Source organism: Cavia porcellus, unplaced genomic scaffold (assembly GCF_034190915.1).
Source record: "Cavia porcellus strain 051 isolate PalLab524CR breed Dunkin Hartley unplaced genomic scaffold, mCavPor4.1 scaffold_21, whole genome shotgun sequence".
Classification (NCBI taxonomy): domain Eukaryota; kingdom Metazoa; phylum Chordata; class Mammalia; order Rodentia; family Caviidae; genus Cavia; species Cavia porcellus.
In genome coordinates, this window is record NW_026947504.1 from 31,840,225 (window position 1) to 31,855,289 (window position 15,065).

General features: G+C 49.1%; 1 protein-coding gene across 4 annotated transcripts; it reads right to left on the minus strand.

Moving 5' to 3' along the window:
• Window positions 1–1,945: 1,945 nt before the first annotated feature.
• LOC100717408 (complement C1q and tumor necrosis factor-related protein 9A) lies at window positions 1,946–14,866 on the minus strand. Of its 4 annotated transcripts, none has more exons than XM_063232517.1 (4): window positions 14,843–14,866; window positions 8,471–8,657; window positions 4,734–4,796; window positions 1,946–2,845 (listed from the first exon to the last, which is right to left on the minus strand). In XM_063232517.1, exons 2-4 carry the CDS (start codon window positions 8,634–8,636, stop codon window positions 2,073–2,075), a joined length of 1,002 nt encoding a protein of 333 aa, XP_063088587.1. In that variant the 5' UTR covers window positions 8,637–8,657; window positions 14,843–14,866; the 3' UTR covers window positions 1,946–2,072. The 4 variants fall into 4 exon arrangements, with proteins under 4 accessions (XP_063088587.1, XP_063088586.1, XP_012996270.1 ...); XM_063232516.1 differs by lacking the exon at window positions 14,843–14,866 and adding an exon at window positions 14,439–14,786; XM_013140816.2 differs by lacking the exon at window positions 14,843–14,866 and adding an exon at window positions 13,259–13,410 and having other exon boundaries at window positions 4,752–4,796.
• Between the last annotated feature and the right edge of the window lie 199 nt (window positions 14,867–15,065).

Sequence of the window (15,065 nt, forward strand, 5' to 3'; positions counted from 1 at the left end):
GCTAAGCTGTTCCTGTCTGTGGACGGATGGACCGGCAGCTTTTATACCTGTGATGAGGATGTGCATGATAGCAGGAGCTTGGGGCATAGCAGAGCCACTCAGCTCTTAGCCAGGAGGAGAAGAATAAAGGTAAATCTTTTTGCGTCTTGGTCAGTAACTCTTGAGTGTTACCCCAGGGCTCAGAAACAAACTAGGCTGCACAGGAACTAGTCACTGTAGGAACTGTGATATCTATGGATATTTCTCCATTACTACCTGGCGCCTGTTAAAGGCACAGAATGGAGTGAGACCCCTGATTAAGCACTGTAAGCAACTGCCCGGCTGTTGGAATCAGCAGGCAGTGAGGATAAACAGAGGGTTTAAAGCGGGGGAGGAGTTCGGCCTTGAGGAATCTGGGCATGGAGGGAGTGTGATCACATTTCCCAGGGAGGAGATGGATCTCTGGGGTGCCTCTTGGTAACAGCCTCCCCTGCCTGGCACGACCTTCCTGTCTCTATTGTTATGGGAGTAGGGGACGTGGGGATGTTTCTCATGGCTTCTTCATGCGAGACATGTGGGAATCTCAGACACCTTAATCAGGGGAGAGTTCCTGGGTGACAGGTGTGTGAGGTTAGCAAGGACCCAGAGTGGGAGTGATGGGAGTGGCTAAACAGGGCTGAAGATACAGAGCTATAAAGATGGTAACCTTGGCTAAGGAAGGCTTGGACAGGCTGGGGGGGGGGTTAATTGTAGGGCCCTTTAGAGATGACCGGGGACCATCAAGGAGCTGATGTGCACCTGTGGGGCATGGGGAAAGCAAGAGCAGGCCTAGCCAGACACAAGAGCAAAGAGAGAAGCAGGGTCCTGTCACTCTGTCTGGGGAGATGCCACACACGGTGTCTTGAGAAAGGAGACTAACCACATCTAACCCACCATTGTGTTTTGGAAAGCGGTAACTTGTCTGGTTTCACAGGTGTTCAGAGAGAAAAATTTTTGGTGAGTGGGAGGCAACAGGGTCTCACCATGCAGTTCAGGCTGGCTTCAAACTCACATCGATCCTCCTGCCTCAGCCTCCTGAGGGCTGAGATGACAGGGGCAGTATGCCAGGCGGAAGGAAGGTAATCATATGACAGGTCTGTCCTGTGACTCACTTGAATCACTTAGAGAATGAAGTCTGGAACTTAAAATGGTGCTGAAATCAAGACTTCAGTGGATACTAGGATGGGTGTGAATATATTTTGCACGTGAGGAGGACATTAACTTTGGGGAGATAGAGGGAAGACTGCTCAGGGTTGAACTGTGTCTCCTACAATTTCACTGAAGTCCTAACTCTGAGTCCCTGTGACTGAGCTCTGACTTGGAGAAGGGCTGTCCTCACAGGTGTGACAGGTTAAGGTGGGTCATTCCCCCGAATCCCCAACCCCCTGAGCTCCAGCTTCTGCCCTCTGCAAGGGCAAGAGAGTGCATGTCTGTCATTGTAAGCAGCGCGGCTTGGGACCTTTGGTTATGAGAGCCCAGGAAATCAAATGTACAGATTGAAAGCTGACCAGGGGCTGCCAAACTGGACAGAGAGCCAAAAAAAGTGAAGATAAACAAAGACATTTTTCAATTAGAAAATTAAAATATTTCGAGCCCTCTGGAAGAGGCCTTTTTGCCAGTTTTTATTGGTCACTAAATGGAACAAATGTTTTCCTCTCTTCTTTCTTTGTAGTGCTGGGGCTGAGACCCAGGGCCCAGGGCATCCAGGCAAGTGTTCGAGCTCTGGGCTGAGCCTCATCTCTTTCCCTTTGCTGCCTCCCTCCTGTCCTCAGGGACCCGGAGGAACAATGCATGGTGCTGAGGCTCCCTGGAGCACTCAGGTGACAGCAGGACCCTGTCCCCACCAGATGACAGGAGTGATGGAAATATTCAGTAAATCAGAATAAGCAGGGCAGAGAAAAATCCAGAAAATAACAATGAACAGGGCAAATATTTAACAATGTATTGTTGGAACGATTCAAGTTACAGGGAACCGAGTTCAGGAGAAGCTGCGCATGCGCACTCTCTTCGGCTCATCTCGGTCCTTGGAAGGAGGAATACAGTTGACTCCTCGCTCAGGGGCTGCTGAACAGCAGGAAGCCCGTGAACGTGGTGTCATCGTCCTCATCCGCAAACAGGCCGTTGAACCTCTCTCCTCCTGTCACCTGCAGCCACACCTCGTCCCCCAGCTTCAGCGGCAGGACGGTCCCGCCAGAGGCCTGGTCCTCGGAGCTCATGTACCCATCCTTGGTGTGCAGTACTTTTACCCCATTTTTGACCAAAGCGACCTGCACGTTCCTGGAGAAGACTGTGACGTGGTAGGTGAAGTAGTAGGTGCCGGCGATGTGGCACGTGAACTTCCCCGTGGCCACGTCGTAGTGGTTGAACTCATTGTACAAGATCTTGTCGAATTTAATGGGTGCGTCCGAGGCAGGGAACTTGTTCAGCACGGTCAGCCCCACCGTGAAAGCGCTTTTTGGCAAAACAGGACTTTCACCAATTTTGCCTTTTTCTCCTCGATCCCCTTTCCAGCCTCTTATTCCTCGGACCCCGGGCTCACCCTGGGGTCCTATGGGTCCTGCTTCTCCCTTGGGACCTGGCTTGCCGATGGGGCCCATGGGGCCAGTTAAGCCAGTGGGGCCCAAAGGTCCGGTGCTGCCTGTCAGACCTCGGGGGCCTGGGGAGCCCACGTCACCTTTGTCCCCCTTCTGCCCTTGAGGGCCCATCTCGCCTTGGAGCCCTCGCTCTCCTGTGGGACCCACAGATCCCTTTGGCCCATGTTTGCCTGGGGGTCCTCTGGAGCCGGGGTCACCTTTGATGCCTTTAGCTTCGACTTTTCCATCTGCCCCTAAGTGGAGGAAGAAAATAAAGAGATAGTTTGTGAAATATTCCCTCTCGAACAACTCCGGGTTTGCTGTTACTGAGCATTTGTTTGAGACACATTGTACACAGCTGTGTCTGCCTGGGTTTCGAAAATTCATTCATTCCCCAGTTGCATGCATGTGCATCACACATACCCAATGCCCTGGGACTCCTGTCCCCTGCGTGTCGGGCTCACAGGAGCAAGCCCAGCTCTTTAGCACTGAAGTCTACCATGCGGACCAGGGCACTCTCCAGGCCTAACTTTGAGAATCGCTCTTCCACATGGCAAGGAATCCAGTGGCAAAGTGACACAGGCCACCGAGTGAAGGGTACAACAGCCCCTCCAGAGCTCCTCAAGGGAGCAAGCACAGAATGTGCTCTCTTGGTCTCAGGACCGGCCCCAGCCCGCCCATCTCGCCCCGTGTGTTGCCCCTCTGTCATTCTGGGTAAACACCTGGTGCTTTCCTGTTTCTTCTGCCTAGGTGGGAGAGCAGTGCTTGCAGGTGTAGACTCTGGCAGGACTGTATCCTATCACATCTCTAACCCCTCATGCAGTGGACATCAGGCCAGCAATCTGTCTGTACCGCCTCTGTTCCTTATCTACAGATCTGGAATAGTATGCTAATGTTTTGTAAGGTAACAAAAGATACCCCTTCTCCGCCAGTATACTTCAGTTTGTTGGTTGCCTAGGTAATAGTTCCTGTTACAGTTCCTGATGCTTTTGTCTCTTAGAAATGGTTGGTCACTGTGATGCACACTGTAAGCACCCATCCCCAGTCGACAAGCCATTCTACTCCGTCCTTCCTGCTGGCTTATCCCATATAAACCCCAGACCATATAACCACAGAAATCAGGGTCTGATATTCTGGGAATGATTCCAATCAGAGCCTGTCAATGTGAATAAATCTGCCTCCCACTCCTGGGTGTCATTTTGGTGTTTTTGCTGGCCACTATAGTAGGACTGTGGCATCCAGTGAGGCAATGCAAGGGAAGCCTCAGAGATGCACAGATTGCTGGGCAGGGTGGAATTACACACCTGTAATTCCAGCACTCTGGGAGGGTGAGGCAGAAAGATTCAAAGTTTCAGCCCAACCGGAGCAATTTAATTACTTAATGAGACCCTGTCTTACAATTAAAAAATAAATAAAGAGGGGCTGGGGATGTAGCTCAGCATGAAGGCCTGGGTTTGATCCTGGTACTGAAAAAACAAAAACACCCTTCACTTTGGACCACCTTCCTTCCCTGGGCTGACTGCCCAGTCCTGCAGCCCCCACAATGCATGCTGGACAAGTCCTCCACATCCTTCCCCACCCCCAGCTCAGGTCAGTCAAATGCTGCCTGCTTCATGCGGTAGGCTCAGGTGCACTTAGTCCAAGTCCAGCCTCCCTGGCAGGTGTCACCATTGGGTCACAGTCAGTGAACTGTGACTCGGGCCCAAGCCATCCTGCTGCCTGTTTTTGTATGGGTCACAAGCTAAAAATAGTTTACAAGTTCCTTTTGTCAAAAGGAAGACTCCACGGTATGTGATGAGTGCATGGAGCTAAGACTCCGTCTACACAGCCTCCCTGGGACGCAGCCACCTTTATCCCCACAGCACCTCCCGCTGCTTTTCAGTACTGCAGTGGACTCGCACAGCGGTGATGGCGAGGGCATAGCCTGCAAAGCTGAAAACATTCGCTATCTGGGACTTCGCAGAACACTTTGCTGACCCTCACATCCATCGTGACCTCCCAGAGGCAAAAGCCTAGAAGTCTCTGACATGGGCCACCACTGGGCCTCGGCAAGGACCCATCCAAGCACCAGGCACATTGTAACTGCTGTGCATCCCTTAGGAGGTCAGCATCAGAGCACGGTGGACGAAGATCACTCCTGACCTCGTTCTCCCTTCTCACCACTCATGCCATCCTTCCCTGGGCCTCCGGGACGGCCTGGTTCTCCTGTGGAAAAAAGAGCACAGGTAAGAGTTGGACTGCAGCTCCGAGGTTCCTGGCCATGCGTGCACATGGTGCTGCATGTCGGAGAGGACTGGGTGACCCAGCACGGTGGGTGTGCCTGGCCCCACACCAGCGTAATGCAGAGAGGCAGGTGGAAACCAGTGTGCAAGATAAGTGAATTACTAAGTAACTTCTGAAGCACACAGCCATGGGTGTGCAGGGGTGCAGGCTGAGAAAAGTGTGTGTACCAGAGGCACCGTGGCCGTCATTGTGCTGGACCCAGGAAGTGAGGCGCCAGCTGCTTTCCTTCCGGTCTATTGTGAATGGGGAGGGGGAAGAAGGCGCCCTCCCTTCTTGTAAAAACACAGGCAGCCTAGCATGTGACAGTGGGGGGCAGATGGTTCTGGAAGGGTGTTCTTGGTGTCCTGTACAGATGTCATGGGTCAAGCTGTCATGGGAGACCCGGAGGGACCATCTGGTAAGTGAGGCGTGGTGGACTCTGTGCCAGTACTGATGCTTGCAGTGGGTCACTCTGGGCCACTGTGGCTTGTGCGTGGCAGCCAGATAGACGAGGCCCCAGCCATGGCAGCAGGTGCACTCGACCTGGTATACCCCAGACTCTGGATTCTTCTCCCAAAGCAGCAGAGAGCCCTGTTCAGACCCTTGTCCTGACTGTGGGGGCCATCAGCAGGTGAGACCAGATCCCAGGACTAATGTCTAGCCTCCTGGCCGCAAGCCCTCCAGCCCACACTCACAACCAGCCCCGGTCCTGGGAGGCCTCCAAGAAGAATCAGCCCTCACCAACCTCCTGCCATCCTCTCCTGCCCCTTCCCACACTGGCCTAGGAGCAGAAATCTTCCTCCTCTGGCTTCTTTCTGGATTCCCTGCTTCATTCTGAGTTTGTCTAGAGTCTGGCTTCTAAATATTATTGTTCATACAACCCCAAATAGCAAGACATGAAAGACCCTAAACAGGGTACATTTATGTATCTGAGATATGACAATAACTGTGCTAGTCATGTATTTATCATACAGTATACACACAAATATTGAAAAAGGGTAAGATATAGATGAAGTGAAGTTTTAGGATAAGTGATGTGATTGAATATCCTTGTAAGAATCATTACAAACTGAGCATGGTGGCATGTGCCTGGGATCCCAGCGCTCAGGAGACTGAGGAAGGAGGACCTCCACAAGTTTGAGGCCAGCCTGAACTACACAGCAAGACCCTGTCTCACACTCCCTAAAAAGAAATAATTTTATAGAGAATACATATAAACCACATGGAAAATATATGTAAAACATTTAAGGGAGAGGTAGAGAAATATGGCTTTAGATATGAGTGTTTTATTTTTCCTTATCTACCCATTTATCACCTATCCTCTGTGTGTATAAAATATTGTATAATAAACATTTTTAAAAGTTCAGTCCCCATATATTCAGAAATAAAATATGCAAACACACCATTGTGGTCCCAGGATAGAGCAGACTAGATTTCATTAAGACTGAGGTTTTGCTGATAATTGAAGTGGGCTTCTTGCTGGAGATGAGGTGGGCAGAAGACTGACCGAGACAGACGCTGTGTGGGCTTCATGAAGAGACTCAGAGGAAAGATGTGCAGGCCAGGGGCTGGAGAGCAGCAAAGCCATCTGGACACCCTCAGCTCATAACTGCCCACTCTGTAAAGGACTGGGCCACCAAGCGCCATGGCACATTGTAAATACCAATTTACAGTATCTTTTAAACTATCAGCAAATGTTTTAATTTTGTCTTGCACCTGGATGAGTAGATTACTCTGCACAAGTCTTAGGTATGTAAAACTAGGGTCAAGGCCAGGGGTCTAGATTAACACCCCAGTTAGAAACTGAGTCTATGGTAGCAGAAAAATCTACGCTCCCCAGCCAGTGTACTTCAGTTATCCCGGTGACAGTTCCTGTTGCAGGTCCTGTTAATTCTGTCTCTTAGAAAGAGCTGGCCCTGTGTTGCATAGCCGGCCCTCTACGCATCTTGATGCATCGTGTAAGAACCAATTGAAGACAGCCTAGTAGTCTTTACTTATAAACCCATAAAAACTTCCATACATGAGCCTTCAAGGCCTAACATTTTCAACAACTGGTTCTGTGTCAGTATCTGTCTGACATTAAATAAATCTGCCTCCAAATCCTGGGTGCCGTTTTTGGTGTTTTGGTTTATAATTGCCTATCAGTTGGTGCTGTTGTAAACCACAAGGTTTTTTGGCTTTCCAAAGTTTCCCTCAAGAATCTGGAGTCTGTCTTCAGATCCTGAACACTGGGGTAGAGGCCTCATAAGATGGGTGTTATGGTTTGTGTCTGGATATTTCCCCAAAATCTCATGCAGTTATGGGAGGCGGGCTTTTTTCAGGGGAATCTGAATCTAGACTTTGTGACTGATCTGTGGTGCAATGCTGGGATTAAGACTGGGTGGTTTCTAGATCAGTCCACTGATTGGATTGGCATTGCCCTGATCCCACCAACTCTTACTGCTTCTGCTGTCTTCTGTCACCAAGAACTGTTGTCCCTGTGCCATGTCACACTGTCTTGGGGCCAGCTGATTATGGACTGCAACCTCCACAGACTGTGAGCTAAATAAACCTTTCCTCCCTTAATTTTGGGCATCAAGTATTTTATCCCAAGAGAAAAGTAACTAAGACAATGTGTCACAGACTCTGAGGAACAGTAGCAGCTGTGTGGCTTCAGGCTATGGTCTGAATTTATCCTTGTCACCTACCTAACCTCTACCTGTGCTGTCACTATGTGCTCTTTGCCAAATACCTCCCCGCCATATGTGCAGTTTCACTTTTCACACATTCTGTTACAGTCAGCTGTGGTCCTGAACCATGAAATTCTAAAACTAAGCAATCTGGTACTGTTGTTGCTGAGCTGACCTTGAACTCCTGTGCTCAAGCCTCCTACCCCGGCCTGCAGAGTAGCTGGGAGGGTCGGCTTGCACCACTGTGCCCAGGGCAAGCTACGCACCAGCCTGAAAACCCTTATGCTGTCCTTGCATCCAATTCAGTGTGGCTGAGGACACAAGCCATCCCTTTGTCCAGTGTGTCACTCAGTGGGCATCTTGGTGATCAGATGGACAAGCACAGTACCCCAGTGCTTGTTCTCAAGTAAGCTGTGTTTTTCTTAACAATGGTCGCAAAGTGTAAGGTTAATGGCTGGCGATTTGATTACAGTGTCATGTTACTATTGGTTTATTTTATTATTATTATTAATTTATTGTTGTTAATCTTTTACATTCTAATGTATTGATTCGCCTTTTCTAGGCATGTTTGTGTGTATAGGAACCACACCATATGTGTAGGGTTTGGTCTTCATTGGCCTCCTGTTGAAGACCTATCGTACCTGTTGCTAAGGCAGGAAGATCAAAGTCATCCTCTACCACTGAAGATGCTCTGTGGCAGCAAAGACGATGGCTAACCAACATGTGTCCTCAGCAGGTGAGCCCACTGAGGGCAGTGTCCTGCCAGCCTGTCCTCCATCCACCCCAGCACCGCACACAGAGTCTGCACAAAGCAGCACTCCATGGACAGCTGCAGGGTGCTGAAGGGTGGGGGCTTAGTGGGCAGAAACCACACAGGTGGCGAAGGAGTAGGTGAGAGGGAAGGGGAGGTGAGGGGAGAAGGCAGAGACAGCTGCCGGGTGTGAGTACCTGCGTCCCCTTTGTCCCCCTTTGCTCCATCACGTCCATCTCTTCCGGGCAGACCGTTGTGGCCGGGATTCCCGGGAATGCCAGAGTGGCCTTGCCTGCATGTGTCTTGGGAGCTCATGGCCCCTGTGCAGACTCCCAGGGCAAGCAGCAGCCACCAGGTCCTCATGGTCAGATGTCCGAGTCTCAACTAAAAAAGAGAGAGAGAAACCCAGAGGAGAAACCCTGGCTGCCGGGGCTGTGGACACAGCTCTGCCCTTGCAGTGGAGAGGAGCCAAAGCTGGGGGAGGCTGGGACAGCTGAGCGAGCAAGTTACCAGTGGGGGCTGTCCTTGGAGTGGACACGTGGTTAGGACCACTCGCAGTGGGGAACAACAAACGAGGAAGTCACGTTTGCAGTCAGGATCCTCTTACTGATGACTGCTTCAGGCAAGCCACTTTTTAGGTTATTCATATATATCTGCAGCAATAATGTTTCCATTCCTCATGTGCAGTTGGCACCATATGTAACACGTCCTATTCCTTTACTTTCTCCCCCATCCTTTCTCTCCTGACCACCTCCCTCCATCTCTTCGTCTCCTTCCCCTCTGACAATGGGCTCTCTCCCTGCTTCCTGTTATCCACCTTTTAATTTGCTGTTCATCCTTCTGTGGGTTTCTCCTATAACAGAAACCAGTACTGTCTAAGCCTGAGTGTCTAATTCATTTCACTTAGCATTATGGTCTCACAGTATACCCATTTCCCTACAAATAGCTCAGCATTATCTTTCTCTGTGGTGCAGCAGTATTCTGTTGTGTGCAAACTACTTTTTTGGGTGGAGAAGAGAAGATATAAAAGACTAGATAAAGAGAAATATGATTCCAGTGTACATGAAAAAGAACCTTATAAACAATAAAGGAAATGAAGAGTTACCACCTGGTCCAACAACTCCGTTTCTGAATGCACTGACAGCAGTGACTGGAACCCAGCACCCCAGTCTAAGGCAGCACTGTTCACCATAGCCAAGAGGCATAAGCAACCTGACTTCCAGCAGCAGACGATGTACAATCGGAGTGCACCGAGCACGCAGAGGATCGGCCACAGAGCCAAGAAGGAAGGAAATCTCGACGCCCGATGCCGATGGATGCACCTCGCGGACCTGACCTGGTGAGACACGCCAGTCCCAGGGAGACAGAACTACACCATTCCATGTCCAAGTGTGCGAGGTTCCTTGAGCTGTCACACACACACACACACACACACACACACACCAGGGATGGGACAGAGGCTGCGGGGACTGAGGGTGATGACAGACGTACAGTAATGGAATGAGCTTGCTGTCACTGAGCTGTGAGCCTCAAATGGTGAGCTATTATGTTATATATATTTTACCACAATTAAAAAGCTAAACACATAATAAAGCATGTCATGCAGTCCTACTGGGACTACCCATGTTCTTTGAACTGAAGTCTTATTGTTACGGGAGGTCACTGTGAAGAAGGGCACATATGTGTGTATCCACACACTCACACACACACAGTCACGCAGACAGACAGAAGTGCATCTCAAGTCCTTTCCCTGTGCACACTGTGCCCTCGCAGTGTGCTTTTCAACCTTATCAGGCCTAAGCAGTAGCGCAACCTCAGACAGAAGCTGAGAATAGAAGCCAGGCACCGAGCTCCCCAGCAGGGAGCTGTCTGCACCCCTGCAGGAGGGTGAGGGCCCACTAGTGCCCCCCCCCCAAGGTTCACAGGACACCGTCCCCAATGTCCTCATGGCTCCTGCTGCAGGAGGGCTTTGGATTTTACTAGGTAATTGTAGGATTAAAGCTCTGGCTCCCACCTGACTGCATTTCCCACGTTATTTTGTTCCCAGTGGCATTTCTTAAACTTGGACCAGCAGGTCAGACAAGTAATTATCAAATATGATGAACACATCCTACTCAGACGAAGCAAAATAAACACACAATCCAGCCCCTCATTCATGCAGATTCTGTACAACCCTTTGAGAAGGGATTTTTGTGAAGGAGGTTCACAGCTGACTCAGTAATCCCATTGCTACAATTCCCCAAAATAACCCAAGATCTGTGTGCCAAATAAGAATAACTACAGACACACAGCGCCAGGTGTAGTCATCGGGAGCAATTCCAGAAGTAAATCGCATGTAATCACTGAAATAATTATGGACACTGGGCAAGATGTGCAAAGAGATGTCTACAGCATGAATTTTAAAAATCGACTAAATGTCCTGCACATTATGTGTGCACCTATGGATACAGGAATACTGACAGAAATTACAAGTAAACATATGCAAATGAATGCGGCACCTTCAGAATGGAGGACCAGGAGGCTTTTTCTGGTGCCTTTTAGAAGTAGCACTATACACGTATTTCTGCATATTCTTTTTGTTAAAAACAACAACAAAAAAACCCAAAACTAGCTCTGTCTCCAAGGACCATGGTAGAAGCTTTTAGTATCACAGGGTACAGCTTAATGCAGAGTATTTGGGGAAATGGAAAGGCAGATGTTTCCCTTTGAAGTCACAAACTTACCCATTTCAGGAAATGAAGTCAGATTTTCTTATAGCAGAAGCCATAAATAATCAACATCTGCCTTTTTAATTTAGTCAGATGTTGATGTTGATTGGGAACAATCAAATCCAAGTTTACCAGCCAACCTTTGTTTACGGTTGTATAGTTTTCCTTTTGACTTTTCAAAATGTGCACACAATGCGATGAAAAGATCACAAAACCATCAAGGTGTCAAGTCATATAAACTCCATCCTGTTTCCCACCCGGCAAAGAGCTAACTAACCCAGGTGTCCTGAAGTTCTTCCAGTGTTCCTGTGCATTGGTGGAGGCAGAATGTCTCTTGCTTACATCTTGTGCTTAACACAAAGCTCATGGTTTTTATTGAACACTCCCAAAGCAGCAGTAAAAAGTGTTGTGGTCCTATCTGCAATAAGGACATTTAGAAAAGGATTTGCGCTTTCATGTAGAATATTGGAGGGTGCGCACAAGGAATGAGGCAGAAATTCTATTAGTAAAACTGACCGAAGCTCTGAGCTGAACTTGTGAGTAGCAAGCAGCTCCCCAGCCCCCCTTCCTGATACTTTTCCCTCTTTCGTGGATTACTGCTGCCCGAGCGCTCAGACCACGGTCACTTCAGAGCCACCTCAGCTGGGTTAGAGCTTTGTGAAAGTAATCGTCTTTCAGCCATATAGTTGTTGAATGAATGAAACAATACCCTAGTTCAAACTGGGCATCTTTTGGGGAGGTGACAAGTCTGATCAGATCGGGTCCTTGTCAGTCTTTTGGTGGAGATTGCTGCGCTTCTTCGAGGCCCTTCTCCCTTCATCCAGGCAACACGGTTTTAGCAGGGTACCTGATACAATAGGCTGTGACCCCCAGCCTGCCCTGCAGCCTGGCTATGACCGCCAAGCTAGATTCTGGCCCTCGGAAATGAAATACGTGCGCAATTGTGGACTGGACCTTAAGGGAAGTGTGTGCCCTCTCCTGTGCCCTTTCCCTCTTCCTGGGACTCTGCTGGAGGAGGGCAACACTTTGCACTAATAAATTCTGTTTCTTGATGATCGCAAAAGGCTAATTCCCACCTTTGCTAGGAAAGCCCAGAGGAAACGTACCTCTAACTCATTTAAGCTCTGCTATTTGGGATCTTGGTGACACAACTTGAGTCCAGTCTTGAATAGTATTTTCTTTTGGTGTGGGGACTCGAACTCACAACTTCACGCTTACTGGGAAAGCCCTTGAGCCACTGAGCTAAATATCCAACCACAGTCTTGAGTAACATAAGCCACCTGCTGCCCACAGATTGGCCTCTAGTCAGAAGTGTGGCAGGCCTGTGGACTTGGCAGTCCATTAAGCCTAGGACACATGGCCTTTCCAGTGTGGGCACAGGTGACGTGACCAACACACATGCAGTGACCAGACGCAGCTTACTGCCAAATGCTGTGACCATCTCAGCCAGACATTCCGACTTGGTAGAGGCAAAGGAATACTGGGAATTATTTGAATTACTTGGGAGCTACTGGTTTTTAGTCCCAAATAAAAAGGACTTTTAGTTAGCTTCTGGATTGATTCACCCATGCATTACCTAGATTTCTGTCTATTGAAACTTTTGATAAAGGGTCACCCAGTGCCCCTCCTGATAGACTTTTTATCACAGCAATGGTTAAGGATTTCCACCTTCAAGATTGTTATTCCCCCCAACTACTAACATTTACGACAGACCTGTCAGAAACCAGCTCAGCTTCCTTGTGGGTACAGAGTCAGGGATAATCTGCCAGCTTGACCTCCTTCCTAATGGGCCAGCTTCAGAATCCAGTAACCCTAAGCTGCTTTTCTTGAGTGTCTATTCTTCCACGCAATATATACATTGTATTTCTTCAACATAAGACATTACACTGCATCAATTAGCACAGTCACAAGCATAAAAATATACACATTAAGATTTATAATCTTTAGATTATAAATTAAATTTATAATTTATAGTCTCGAGAAGGCTCTCTAGCAAGGTCTGTATTCTTGGGATTTAGTCTGTAGCTTTTATCTCTCCTCCCTGCCAGTTTGCAGAGTTCTGCCAAAAGAATGCCGTCTGTTTTTATCTCCTGTTCAAACTCTTCCTCAAGAGTGAATTTTGGAAGAAACATATGCCTTTTGCTACCCAAAACGCTTCAAGACATCTGGTTATTTTGCAAATAATGAAGCCAGGTTATCCAACACTGACACTGTGAGCTGTTTCAGGACCCACATGCATCAAGTGGATGTTAAGAAACCTTTTCCCAGTGCACTTACCTGAGCCCCAGGATTGCTGGCTGGACCCGTGCTGCATAAATCAGGAACAGAGCAAACTAAAAATCATGCCTTCCTGCCCTACAATTCCCTCAAGGATACAAGTGCAAAACAGCAGGAAGGGGAGGGAACAGGGGACGGCACAGATGCCTTGGAAGAGTTTCAGAAGTTTCAGCGACACTTGGGCCACGTCGCATCTTCTACCAGCACCACGAAGCGCAGGACTCTGTTGCTTTTTCTTTCTTTTCTAGTGAAATGGAGGACCTCGAGATGGAGAAAGGCATCCACACCTCACTGTTTCCAGGTCTTACTTGGATCCCAGGTCACCAAGATACCTACCATCTAACTAGATGTCACAAACCTCTGTGTAATGCCTTTTGACTCAGGCTCCTGGGATGGTAGACTCAGATACTGCACATCCTGCCACTGGGAAAAACGCAGTGCAACTTTCTTCCATGTCACACGTCATCCATCCTTACCTTTTCCTGATAAGCATCTGCTAACATTTGTCTGCAGTTGGTATGAAGGGGACAGAGACCCACTCTTTCTGGGAGGTGCAAGGGCTCTATTGCCGAGGCCACATGGGAAGTGGGGTGTGCAGGTGGGGTCTTATCGAGCCAAGCCACAACCTTAACCCAGGCCTCCCACTGCCTCCGCGACCCCAACATCAGCTTGCCGGTGGTACTAGACAGACTCACGAGGTAGTGAGGTGGGCTCTAAGTCGCTTTATGAGGGTGTGCTCCCTGGAGCGTGTGCCAGATGCTGGAGGGACCCCTCTGGGGACTACCTGTGGTGGCTTCTCTACTCTCAGCTTCTGACTGGCCCTCTTTCCATCCCTGACCTCTCTTGAGCGCCATGCTGGTCACCCACCAGACGGGCTGGTCACCCCTCTCAGTACACCACTCTTCCATTTGGTTTTGACCCCCCCCCCACTGTGCCACAGCAGGAACTGATCCTGTGTCTCCCTGACCAGGCCCCTTGAGACTTGCTGGGACTGTGGAGCGGCCCCCAAATTCCTGATCTGTTCCCCAGCCTGGGCACTGCTCCCAACCCATTACCCTCTCTCTCCAACGCCCACTGGCCAAGTCCTAAAGACCCAAGTTCAGCAGTAGCCCTCTTCGATCACTTTGGTCACAGTAGGAAATTCCAAGTGCCACCACTGGCCACATGAGTTTCTGCTCACCTTTCTGGGGCCTCTGCAACTTGTCACACAATTCCAGCTAGATGGAGACAATGTGGTCCCAAGTCCAATCCTGCTTGGTGTGGCTAACTGTGGGCTCTGCCTCCCAGGATCCTGGGTTCCCCATGAAGCCCATCAGGCAGAAGGGCTCTTCTCTGACATCACTGTGTTGCTGCTGCATGGCTCTGGTGTTGCCTAGTTCATGCTGAATCCTGTAATGCTGTTGTCTGTCTTTCTCTTTGACCACACACCCTTCACACATTTCACCTTGGCTTTTCCACCTTGTAGTGATGACATCCTTAGTTCATCTCCCAACTCTTCTAGAAGATTCCACCGCCCTCCTGTAGTCTTAATTCCTGTCTATGGTGCCATCCTGACCATCATAGGTTCTCAGTGCTCTCACCCACCTTCTCACCCAGGCAGAGGTGCCCTTGTCCAGCCCAAGGGGGTCTAGCAGGTCACTCTGGGGTAGGTACTCCTTAGGAGAAAACAAACAAAAAGCCAAAGTTCCTTTGGCAACCTTTCTTGGGAAACTTTTTCTGATTAGTCACAATAAACAATGGGCTATTTACTTGGGTTTTCTGGGCTGTTAATCAGAGAAGGAAATTCTTATCCAACCCACACCCAAAG